At 36.5% G+C, this 13,431-nt stretch overlaps 1 protein-coding gene across 2 annotated transcripts; it reads right to left on the reverse strand.

The window, feature by feature from the left end:
• Window positions 1–1,757: 1,757 nt before the first annotated feature.
• LOC137963965 (probable LRR receptor-like serine/threonine-protein kinase At1g53430) lies at window positions 1,758–7,231 on the reverse strand. Of its 2 annotated transcripts, XM_068811196.1 has the most exons (17): window positions 7,192–7,231; window positions 7,053–7,124; window positions 6,865–6,936; window positions 6,695–6,766; window positions 6,106–6,177; window positions 5,867–5,932; window positions 5,695–5,757; window positions 5,555–5,593; window positions 5,425–5,474; window positions 4,902–5,269; window positions 4,252–4,453; window positions 4,024–4,167; window positions 3,747–3,865; window positions 3,423–3,633; window positions 3,102–3,339; window positions 2,362–2,512; window positions 1,758–2,280 (listed from the first exon to the last, which is right to left on the reverse strand). In XM_068811196.1, the coding sequence occupies exons 2-17, from the start codon at window positions 7,118–7,120 to the stop codon at window positions 1,921–1,923; spliced, it is 2,295 nt and encodes a 764-aa protein (XP_068667297.1). In that variant the 5' UTR covers window positions 7,121–7,124; window positions 7,192–7,231; the 3' UTR covers window positions 1,758–1,920. The 2 variants fall into 2 exon arrangements, with proteins under 2 accessions (XP_068667297.1, XP_068667298.1); XM_068811197.1 differs by having other exon boundaries at window positions 2,207–2,280; window positions 2,362–2,495; window positions 7,053–7,207.
• Window positions 7,232–13,431: the final 6,200 nt, after the last annotated feature.

Below are 13,431 nucleotides of genomic sequence, written 5' to 3' on the forward strand. Positions count from 1 at the left end.
TGTCTGGAGGCTCCTGAGCCAATAACCCAGGATGGTGACGAGTGAACATGATAAGTTGTCATCTGGTAGAACTAGAACTGGGATGGAAGCATGAGTTATAGATGTTGGGGTTGAAGCAACAGAGATCTAGGTCATGCGTTGAACAATCTATTGCTGTTGTTGTATCAATTGATGCATCTCATCTAGAGCACCCGGTGTAATTGACATAGAAAAAAATCTAAAACTCCCACTTCCACTATCAAGAGTTGTAGAATTAGCCCATGCAGGCTTCCCAAACTTAAACCCAACATCTATTAGAATAATGATTATTTCTGCCACAATGAACACATTTCCTTTTTGACTTACTATCACCAAGTTCTCTACCTCTGTCTGGGCCCTCTCTACCTCGTCCTCTACCTCTACAGGAATTTGTAAGGGCTAATGTAGAAGCATTAAGAGTAATGTCTTCCATTATCTTACCTCTACTTGTTCCATGTAAAATAGTCTTTTCAGCACTCATAACGTGATTAAAAGTGGGAGAGAGAATAGGGATTTCATCTTAAGCTAACACCTATGCTTTAATAACATCATATTCAGCAACTAAACCATCCAAAAAGTTTGCAACAAGCAGTTGATTTTTTTGTTTTCTCAACTCATTTTCATTCGTAATAAACAAATGATATAACATTGATCTCCTATCGTATGCCAAATAATGCACTACAATATTTTGTAACAGTTTAATTTCCTTTTTTCAACCCAAAAAATTTTGTATACACCTCATAAACTCAAGAGAGATTACTCTCTTGTGCATATAAAAGTTTTAGAGACAACCATATAGTCTTTGTTGTCTTACTATTTATCACTTGATTTTTAAGAGTAAAATTAATATTATTGACAATCCAAGTCTTAACTTGACTATCCTCTGCTTCCCAATCATCATCTAGAGGCACTGGAAGATCATCTCAAATAAACTTCAACTTCTTTCTACCTTTAAGATATATTTTGACAGATTTAGCCCAAATAAGATATTCAGGTCCTATCAATTTTTTGGAAGTAATCATGTTGGTATAATTTCCATGAAACTCAGAATTTACTCTGATCACGGTATAACTTTCTCTTGTCTCAGCCACAATATTGATATTTGATCATAAAACAACCAATTTAAGCTTCCAGATTTATCACAAAGGTTGACCCCACTCACAAAATTAAGGTTAGGGCACATAAACAGGGTATGCGCACTTCAGTAATTTAATAACCAGTAATTCATAATTATTTCAACCAATATCATACAAAAGTGGTAGTAAATAAGGTTGGTGTTATCAATTGGGTGATGATATAGGCATCCAACGCAGGGTTGGGTGACATAGATCTCAAAAAAACTCAATTACAACAATCAAAGTGTAAAAAATCCTTCAATAATTCATAAAGACTAGTAATTCTAAGGTTATGACAGAGAAAAGAAAGAAAAAACTTAACTTTGATGACCCAACATCAAAACCTTCAAAAATAGCAAGAATTTGCAGTAGAATGCTCCTAATAACGATCTATTACTCTGATACCATATAAAAATTCAGATTTGGGCGAAAGAAGAAGAAAAAATCAAGAAATTTTTTTTTTCTGAAGATCATGAAAGGCTTCAATGGGAACTATGCACGAACTCCCAAACTTTTAAATAGGTTTTTAAGTTACAAATTACAAAAATACCCCTATAAACTTAATAAATGTTAATCTCTTTATATCTCCCTAACTATACATCTATGTACACGAAAATTCAACCACTGATATAATTTAACATGTTGAACAAGATTACATAAATAAAACAACCACTGAAGTCGTAAAATGACCAAAACACTCCTGGATGTATTTTCTAGCCGTGTGGACCCACCAAAGAATGTATTCATTCTAGATCGATAGCATTTTTATTAAGAAGAAGCCTATTGGTTAGGTAAGTTCAATAATGTCTTCGTCTTTGTAACTTTGGAATGACATTGACATGGATGACCCACTCCAAGGCCCGTCCGTTGAAGTGCATTGCGTTTCACTATCATGAGAGAACTTCTCAATCGCCTTAAACCTCATACCTTCGCTGGAAGAACCAGGCTTCCTGAGTGGGGTGCTCACCATCACTTGCCCTTCAAGCATGCCCACTACTGTAGACATAATGGGCCTCAGAGTAGGAGAGGGATTGGTGCATAGGAGAGCCAAATTAAGCATTCTCTGGGCTTCTTCCTTTTTGTAGTCTGATCCGAGGCTTGGATCAACAAGTTCAAGGAGATCACCCTTTTCTTGTAGGACATAGGCCTATCAAAGAGAGGCAAAAATAAGTAGCCTCTTCAAGAAATAAACGTAAAACATGTGAATCCCAGTATAGAAGACACTTACCCAATCAAGAAGAAAAACAAATTCTTCTTTCGGCCTATAGTTTGTGTTGCTCTTTCCACTGACGATCTCCAGTAGCACAACTCCATAGCTGTAAACATCTGCTTTGTCTGTCAAGTAACCCCTCATGGCATATTCTGGAGCCATATATCCACTGTGAATAAACTTTCATAATTAACTCACATCACATGATCTTAGTTCTTTGCAACATACTAAGGAGAACTCGTTACAACAAATAAAGAAAAAAATCTGTTAGAATGGTTAAAACACCCTTGTTCATCTAAGGAAAATACAGTTGTTCTAGTCCAGATTTTTCTTGGTAATTTTCAATGGGCAGATTAAGATTTATTGGTTAAACTTTAAGATCAAGATTTTTTTTTTTTTTTTTTTTTTGACAATTTACTGGATCTCTACTCTAAGTATAGTACATTCATGTGATGCTCATTAACTGGAAAACAAACAACTGATATTGTTTTCTATCATATAAGCGAATTTACTACCATACACCCATCATGGTACCAATAGCAAGATCTTTTCATTTTTTAAATTTCAGGTAATGCTTTCTCAACTTTTACTGTGCTTAGTTCGTCATATGCTGGATAACATTTTTACCAACAGTGGTTCTTGAAAAGAAATCAAAAGTTCTTTCCTTTCCATGCTTGTGTTATTAAATTCTCAACAAAACTCACCGAGTGAATCAGAAAAGAAAGAAACAGCAGGTTGAAGACAGAAATATAACTCACATAGTTCCAGCTATTCTTGTGCTGATATGAGTGTTGTCCCCTTCATCAAGTTTAGCTAAACCAAAGTCGGATATTTTTGCATTGAGATTCTTATCAAGCAGGACATTGGTTGCCTTAATGTCTCTGTGAACTATTTTCAGCCTTGATTCTTCATGAAGATAGGCTAAGCCCCTTGCAATCCCAATGCATATCTTTCGTCTTGTAGACCAGTCTAGTTTCAGACGGTGCTCCTCATGGCCTATAGATAGCCAACCTTTAATCATTTTGTGCAAAGACATCATTGATCCCAATACCTAGGAATGGTTAATTATTTTCACTTACCAAATAGAGCACGGGCAAGGCTATTGTTTTCCATGTATTCATATATTAGCAACAACTGGTTCCCTTCAATACAACATCCAAAAAGCTTCACAAGATTGGGGTGCTGTAAAGCCAATATCATGCCAATCTCATTCACAAATTCCCGGTTCCCTTGCTTTGACTTTGAAGAAAGCTGCTTGACTGCAATTACAGAGCCATCAGGTAGAATACCCTAGGAACAAAACATATATTGTTGTCATCAGATTTCATGGAGGAGGAATAACAAGGCAGTACTCAATGGTGAGAACAGTTAGCCGGGAAGTATGATCGTCAGATTATATGAACCTTGTAGACTGGCCCAAACCCGCCTTCTCCAATTTTATTTTCTGGATCGAAGCTCTTGGTGGCTGCTTTAATCTGTTTTAAGCTGAAATAACCTGTCTGTAACTCAAGACCTTGAAATTCTGAAAATTGGGGAAAGTTGTTATGAACTAAAAAACAATAATACAACTACAGATGATATTGTTTTAAATATAACAATGCAACTAATATAACTAAAAACTCAATTTCTAAATTGCTAATAGAAACCACTTTATGAAAAATATCTCAACTTATACTTCACCTTTATCTTCAAGGTCTTTTCCTCGAAAGCAACCTTTTATCCAAAGAAGTAGCAGAATGAACACAACCACCACAAGTGAACCAATGACAATACCAACAATAGCTCCAACAGAAAGTCCATCATCACCAAGATCAGGTTTGAAGTCTACATGTACAAAGTAATGAAGTATTATCCCTTGCAAGCTGACAAAAAGATGAGGCAATATATATGGATAAAGAAAGTTCTTACTTGGAGTCACTGTAATAGCAGATATGAGAGGTCCATAAGAAGCTCTAGAAGGGATGGCAGTTGTTCCTTTTCCAGCCCAATATAAGTGGATTTCAAGAGTATGACTGGGACCTGACACCATAGCAGTGAAATTCCGAACAAATCCTTTACCAGTTCCTCCAGCTTCTTTTTCAATGTCGAAATCCGTCAGCATTGGCTGCCCCTGCAGCAAATCAGCAATATAAATCATTAGATTCAAAGTCTCATGTTCTTCAGCAGGAAGATTAGCCCAGACCAAACACCAGCCAGGAAACCAATCTGTGTATCAGTCACACAGGATCATATGTGCAGAGGAGAGAGGAAGAAAGATGTGCAAATACATGCGACTTATTATGTTGTATGTTACACTTCTCAATAAATATGCAAATTCCTAAGAGGCACTAAAGGTATTTCGTATACGAAAGCTGCAAATAATCAACTGCTTGACATTTAGAAAGTATAAAAACCCTGATAAGGTGTTTGCTCTTTTGATCTGGATACATTTAGGTGGATGATATAATGGTAACTACTCTTAATAAAAAATTAATGCCACACAACTCCTAATTTGAACACCCTCTGTTGGAGGCACCAGTAGTGATGTGCCTAGTTCTATATTAGAAATTCTTGAGTACCTGCACATAAACATCAAATAAGCGCCGCCCAATGCTGCTATATGTTTCATTATCTGTGAATTCTATTTCAGCAAAATGAAGCCCAACTGTATAATTCCCTTCTAGCAAGCAAAATCCATAATATTTGAGAGATAGAGGAGCAAGGCGAGCTGTCTGATAAAGTGCTGGGACCTCGGACGAAGCCACGGTCGATATGTTTGATGCAATGTATGATGCCTTAGATTCACCAACAAAATCTCCAGTACTGCTGTACCCCCACTTCCCTGTAGAGTAAAATACCGACGGCCCCCTAGATTGCACGTCCGCTTCATATTCGCGATCACCAATGTTCAACTTTGGACCCCCACAATTAATAAAAATTTCATAATCTGCATTTGACAAAACTAGATTAGTCGCTAAAAAAATGGGTAGAGCTCATAAACATTTCCATGTACTTCAAATACATAAGCAAATGCCATAATTGATGACTGTAACTTTTATGGTTGGTAGAGACAGAGCAACCAATGGTCAGAAAGTCACATACTTCTTGATTCACCCGAGCAGGGGAGGCTCCTTCTCATGCATGTCGGGATCCTACGAAGGATGCAAACAAAGCAGGACTTTAGCCTTCATGTAGTTCAAACTAAGAGACTGAGCTTAAAAGAGAATCTTACGAACTGTCTTGAGTTGAGAAAAAAGTGGCAATGTAGTTCCTGTAAGTGATATGCGAGGAAACCAATTAGAAACAAAAAGAAAAAGGAAAGATGGAATCAGTTATGGAATATGACCAAGAGCCTAGATGAGTTCCTCTTACAGCTTTCCTTGAAGGCAACCTGTCTGTTGAAGGGAATCAGTAAAATTGTTATATGATATGTCCCTTCAAAAGATAAAGCCAAAAAAAGATAGCAAATTCATTCAAGGTGAAAGGGAAAGTGAAAAAAGCTAAATAAGATAGAACTTCGAGAATTCGAAAAGTGAATACTCACAAATCATGACCACTTCTAAAGAACCAATCAGGTATTCTTCCAGTCAGCATGTTGCTAGTCAGATACCTACAGTGGACAACATACAGCTTGTGATTAAGGAGAGAATTCAGGATGTCACTGTTGGGTATCCAGGCCAACACAAAAGAAAATTGAAGTATATAACATTCATATATTTAATGTACAGATCTAAGGTTCAAAAAAAAAAAAAAGTCTAAATTCTAATGTCCATAATTGCTTACATAAAATCTATGGCCTCCATATCGCCAAAACTGACAGGAATTTCTCCAGTTAACTTGTTAAAGCTGAGATCCCTACAAGAATATCATAAGAAAAGAACTGGATAAGACTGCCTTCACAATTATGTTGTAATCTAACTCTAGTTTCGTGGATATTTATCTTTAGCTGCCATAATCATCAAATATTTGAAATACAGATAATTACTACACAATTTAAAAGTGCTAGCAGACAATTGACTCTCATGAGATCACTGTGATTTGGACCTCGATGTCCATAGCTAAGAAAAAAGGATAGACAAACAAGAATCAGTTAATTTGTCTAATGCAATTAGAACGCATCTGTTCGCTCATTGCGGTTCCTGGAGGCTCATCTTTAAACTGTTGTATAAATCATTACAACATAAATTTGAGTTAATAGGCTTATGCATGTGGTGGCAGCGTAAACTGTCCCAGTTAACAGCCTTGCATGCCACACCTAAGCTGAAAATGGAAAAAGAAGACTGATGTGGAAACTTCAAACCATCATTTTGTATTTTCGGAAATCACAAAAAATTAAGCACAAACTCAGGTATATTCATAAACTTCAACTTACAAGGATTTTAGTTCACTCATGGTCCCAATATATGATGGGATTTCATCAGAAATAGAACAATTCTTCAATGTCCTGCGTCATATCCAAGAAGAAAAGTTCTTATGAGCACATGACACGACAGAGAGTTAGAATGTTTATGCCATTGAGTTTAGAAAAAAATTGTTACTCACAAATACTTCAATTTGCGTAAATTTTCCAGGGGAGGGAAGGGATTGCTTGATCCGTGCAAGTCGGATATCCTCCTGAAAATATTAAAGCGTGTCAGATACGATAGTTTATCATATGCAAGATTTTACCATCATTATTTCCAAGATAATCACACGAAATGTCACAAAACTGTCAACGTAGCTGTTCTTACAATTGAGTTAGATTGTGCAGGAGAGATATGGTAGAAGGAATAGGTCCTTCGATGGATGTGCCCTGCATATCTCTGCAATAGTTCCAAATTTGTTGTTAAGGAAAAAAATTGTTTGATTCAGATTAAAGGAATTACGTACAGTCTGTCAAGGTTTGTCCAGTTCCCGATAAATGCAGGAATCTTCCCAGATATACTGTTCCCATCAATTCTACTGCAAACACAAACAAAAGTTTAAGGTTTTCTCATGTTGAAACTGAAAGTAACTATAACGAGTATATTGAACTTACAACTCCGTTAAATTTTTGAGCGCTTCGAATCTTGTCGGTAATGGACCAGTGAAGTTATTGGCAGAAGCAAGACTGAGTTGACAAATCACAACTGGATTATTTGTTAAAGAACATATATTTCCGTAGAATATAATTTGAATTAGATGAACATTGTTGTATAATATAATGTCAGCAGAAGAAGTCTTACAATCTCTGCAAGTTGACCAATTTACCCAATTCTGGGGGAAGGGGTCCGCCAAGCGAGTTATCCTCAATGACCCTGTTTGATGATCAGGAATGTCTAAATATAATTTTATAAAGCTTGCATCTTCTGCTTTCAGTAAAATGAAACAAAATAATCTCAAATAACGTACAGGTCAGTGAGCGAGTTAATGTTTCCAAGTTCCCTCGGGATCGTCCCTGAGATTCTGTTCCCCAGGAGTGATCTGAAATGTAGATACATCGGGTAAGCATTTAAAATCGCAGGCAGTTCGATACTAAAATCAAAGTCGGTAGAGCAACAGAGTGGTCGAGATGGAATGTTTACAAGACGGTAAGAGGAAGAGAAGCCCATGCCGAAGGGATGGAGCCATTGAGATAGTTACGAGTGAGGTCGCTGTTAGAAGGAGCAAAGGCAGGATTAAACCATCGATCTTAATATGCAGTTAGCCACAACATATCTTAGTTACAGGGTATTCTGAATAAAGAGTTTGACCACTTACATCTGTTGAAGGAAGGTAAGATTAGCGAACTCTTCTGGCAGCACTGCGTTGAGATTTTGACCCTTGAGCACACTGGAATCGGAAGATACGAAGGAAGGAAGACAAGTCAGGATAAAGATCGTTGAAGAGTAATAGACGCTCGTGTATTGTCAGTTCCATTCTAACAGTTACATGGGTTCTCACAAATTGATGCAGAGGTCAAAGTAACAAACAGTCACGTTAAATTTTACTATGGACCCGTCAAATTAACATATCACTTTCGCCACATAAGAGGCAGCGTCTAGCGACAAAGAAGCGGCTATCTCTTATGAGCTATACACCTGACGCAGAATTCCACTGCTAGCATAAAAAAACGAACAATAAGAGATGCAGGAAAGTAATAGAAAATGGAGGTTGGGAATTCATACACGCTAATTACATGGCAAACTGTGGAGCTCTCGTACGAACAGTCGCAAGTGACGTTGTTCTCATAGTTTCCCTGCTTTGCTGTCACCCATGGAGCCGTTCTGCTACAAGGATTTATGTCGAAATCCCAGTCCCTCTTCCCCAACTTGTTTCCGATTGTTCTCAGTGCCGCCACTGGTTCAAAAAACAGAGCGAGAGCCGCAGTATCAGGACGCGCGGGTTTCCAAAGTTTAACATTACATTCTGTTCAACCTTCAAGCTTCTCGTATCGGTTTTCCAGAGACGCGCGTGACGAACAATTCAAGTCTCAAGATTTTGGCCAATTAAGACGGGGTAAAGTGCCAAGACGCCAATCCACCGGCTGAATTGGGTCGGAGCAGACGGACCTCTCGGTAAGCCGGTGGGGCTCGATCGTTTGTAGATTCAGAGGTGCACGGCGTCGTCAATCAATAAAGAAGTCACGAATTCGGCACTTGGCAGGGAGCTAGAATGTCACGTGCTTGCTCCCGCCCGAGAACGTCACCAACTGCGAAGAGCTGGGCTTTGTTTAAAGGCAAAAATAACATGAGGAATCATGTGAGATATTTTATTTGAAAAATGATCCGAGTCCAGAGTCGTCAACCAATTTTCGTGTTGTAAAGCAGAGTGATAGGATAGGACAAGAATTTTTGCGTAATGTTAGAGTCTTCCTGATGGGTGAATAGTCGAGCAAGGTGCAAAACCGATAACTACAACATCCTTGTCTGAGAATAGGACAAGCACGAGAAATATACTTGGCCGCCGGTCCTTCAATTCCGGCAATGGATGATCGGAAGAGGAATCAAGCATTAGTTTGATCCGAAATATGCGTAGCGTAAAATCAGGTGGCCGACAACCAAATGATCATCGTCTCGAGAAAACAAAGGCCCTTCATCCGATCATCAATGCGAAGTTGCAGAATTACAAATTGCAATTTGGCAATAAGGAGTGTAAGCCACATAAGCTGACAGCAACAGAGAGTTGATACTCACCTACGTCTTCACCAAAAGATGAGAAATCGAGAAAAACCGAGACACGATTTACCAAAAACCATAAAGAAGTCCCTTGATTCAGAAGCGAGAGAGAGAGAAAGATCTAGAAAAAAAAAATAGAATTAATTAACATCTATAACTTCAAATTCAGCGAAAAAACCGATGCTCTTACCATAGGAATTAATTTTCCATATGAAAATCTTTGAATTTTCAAGAGCTCGACGTCAGAGCAAAGGAAAGCCGTTCGAAAAACAAAAAACCGGCCGTTCGGGGAAGAAAAGCCTCACTCACAGACATACAATCTTCTTCGTTCCTTCCTTTGAAAACCCAGCAAGGTGAAATAGCGTACCTTCTGCTTCTGGCAACTTCTGCCCCTCTGTTCGCAACTGCCACATGCAAAGAAACACAACAAAAATAAGAACAAAACTCGAATGCCGCACACGCGTCATCACTCCTTCCCGTCGCTACCTCTCCCAACGAGAAGCCAAAACCGCAACAATAGTGATCAGAATCTATCGAAGAAGTCGTTAACAACAAAAACAACAACAGCAACAAATATGAAAACCCCTCGTTGAATTTGTTCAGAGTGAGTTCCAAGCGCCCTTATTGCAGGCCTTTGTTGACCAGAATCCATCCGTCTTAATACCGTACAAACGGAGCCCATTCAGTGGGTCCGAGTACATTGAACTAGCTGTTTTTATAGTCGTTCAACAATCAGACTCCGAGTCTTGCTTCTCCTAAGAGGAAGCTGGAAATGTATTCTTACGTATAGTTGATACAATGGGAAGTAGATACACAGTTACACACTAATGCACCGGCCAGAAATTAACGTCTGGGTTTATCATAATTTCTCTATAAACCGAAGACTTTTTCTTTTGACATATTCAATAAATTTCACCTGTTGCCAGATTGTGTGCATGAGCAAGCCTATTTACAGTCATTAACATGCATGCAGTGAACATTCCAAGTGTTCGTGTTCAAATGGAAGTGTTGTTGTTCAAGTCTTAGTGGGATTATTAATTGGAATCTTTGTTTTATTCAGCTTCAGAGGTCAAAAGCACATTTCATCGAACAACTTGGTCCTTTTACGTAACGGTGACCGGAAAGATTAGAGGAGATCATGTTTTCATTATGCGGAAAAATATTTGCAAACTTTGACTAATCATTTTTAGAGTATTTTAACAAAATCAATTTACTTGAATTATAACATGTCTTCCAGTAGCTTTAATGCCTCTCATTTACTCTATTAAAACTACATTCAATTGAAAGTTCTTTTCCTGGAGCAAATAATGTTAATTTTTATATTTAAATATATTATTACTTGATAGAAAATTTCACCGATTAATATATTTTTAGTTATTAAGAAATCTATTTTTTAAAAAAAATATTTACTATAATGAACATTTTAAAAAAGTTTCAAATATTTTTATGTGAAAAATTATGCTGGAATTATATTTATTAACTAGTTTTTATATTTTATATTTGGCAACAAAAATTTTCATTAGAAAATATTTGTATTTTTAGTATTTTTTAGTTTTTAGTTTTTGCTATATACATGTTTAAAATATTTAATTAAAATAAAAGATAAAAATGGGACAAAATGAATATAAATTTTATTTATATACATAAACTACATTCAATTGAAAAAGTTCTTTCCTGGAGCAAATAATGTTAATTTTTATATTTAAATATATTATTATTTGATAGAAAATTTCACATCAAATTTAATATACCTCTAATATGTCACTGTAAACACATGAATTAAATTACACTACATCAATCTTTATTTAAGCCTTAAAAGTATTATTATCTCTCCCAGCTCCCCCTCTCTCTCTCTCTCTCTCTCTAAAAAAAGGAGATCACTAACCTGGCCTACAATGGCATATTACATTAACCTAATTACTTATGTTAACTTAATTAAACTCTAAAATTTGCCTAATTAATTAATTGCATAAGGTATAAAAATATAAAGTATTAAAATAATATAATTAAAAGATTTTATCTATAGTATTGAATAGTAATCTTGTAATCAGTATATAATCAATGTGTAATGTGCATCAATCAAATCACCACACAAATAATTAAATTTCATTAATAATAACTTGATAAGAAATATAGAAATATTTTTATATCAAAACTTTGAATATTAATTTTTGTATCATTTTATTCATATAAACTTTATTCATACAACTGTTATTATTTTTAATTAAGAGTAATTACTTTTATAGTCAGTTTTTTAGGTATATTAGATTACTTTTTCTTAATCAAAATTTTTATTTATTGATTGAATTCCGCCTGAAACTGCGTTAAAAAACTAATAAATTACCTTTTAGATATTCTTAAAAAAAAATTCATTTTAGTAAAATGTACACATTCATTTAAATTTAGGGGCTCTAGCCTTGAAGAATAATGCATGGACAGAGAAATATATATTAATCTTTCAACATACATTTTCCTTCCCCAGTCACAGTCAGCTTCTACGGAAAGTCTCTTCGCACGCAGAATTGCAGAACTACACGCCTTCAACAATTCGTATTTATGGAGAGGATAAAATAAAGAACGAGGAAGGACAGCATTTTTCTTTACTGGAAAGTTGTGTTCATCGTCTGCAAGTCTACACTGTTACCCAGCGTTTCTGCATGGAATTTTCTCGGCGGCTTGGAAAATAGAGTTGCTACTCTGATATGACACCAAAATGGTAAGCATTGAAAGGGGGAAGGAAAAAGCTATAGCTACCTTCTCCTCTGCATTTAGCTTCTGAGAGGATCATCTGAAAGGTCCATGAAAACAAACGCGTGGATGGAAGCGCCTGGATGCCTCAGGTGAATTCTATGGGCAGCAGCCGACAATCCGTTGTTAATTGTAGGCATACAGGGCGAGGCCAGCTTGTTGCGCCTTGCAGGAAAGCTTTGCCGTTTGCGTCCACAGTTGAAAACACCACACTCATCTTTTCTATCCTTGCTGTAGGCACTAACCTAACATTGCGGCTCTGTTTGAGTTGAGTCTCTTCTGTTCATATTAGTGTGCATCCTACGATCCTTTTAACTAAGTAAGCAATCTGCTGGGGATAAATGATTTGTATTAACGGACAGGTTGGCAGGGTAGAGATGGGTTGGCAATTGGTAGGGTAAGGATTGGTTGGCCTATCAGGGTCTGCTTTTTTTTTTTTTTTCTATAGTTTTCTATTAGAATAATAAAAAATTAATTTCTTAATTTTTTAACGTTTATTAAGGGTAAGAATAAATAAATAAAAGTAAAACAAAAAGTCATTTATCCTCAAAAATAGGATAAATACCAAAATATCGCCGTTGACGGGGACCGAACCCAGGTCACTCGTGTGGCTTGCGGGAATACTCACCACTATACTACAACGACTTCTTGTTTCTTTAGCTAACTTATTAAATATGTTTTTATTATTCCTAGAAATACCAACCTATATTGACATCATGTGATAGTAATAAATTCAAAATAGATTTTTTTGAGAGCCCAAGTTGCCTCTCTACTTATAACTACCACGGTAGAAAATGCCATAGCAGTGGAACAACATGTGACAGAATGTTGAACCCGGGTCACCCGCGTGACAGGCGGGAATACTCACCACTATACTACAACGACTTCTTGTTTCTTTAGCTAACTTATTTAGTATATATTATTAAATATTTTTTTATTATTCCTGGAAATACCAACCTATATTGACATCATGTGATCGTAATAAATTCAAAATAGATTTTTTTGAGAGCTCAGGTTGCCTCTCTACTTATAACTACCACGACAGAAAATGCCATAGCAGTGGAACAACATGCGACAGAATGTTGAAACCGGGTCACCCGCATGACAGGCGGGAATACTCACCACTATACTACAACGACTTCTTGTTTCTTTAGCTAACTTATTTAGTATATATTATTAAATATTTTTTTATTATTCCTGGAAATACCAACCTATATTGACATCATGTGATCGTAATAAATTCAAA

The sequence above is a fragment of the Aristolochia californica genome, unplaced genomic scaffold (assembly GCF_029961685.1).
Source record: "Aristolochia californica isolate CCGP_79_NKW_82.1479 unplaced genomic scaffold, dmAriCali1.0.hap1 SCAF_4, whole genome shotgun sequence".
NCBI lineage: Eukaryota > Viridiplantae > Streptophyta > Magnoliopsida > Piperales > Aristolochiaceae > Aristolochia > Aristolochia californica.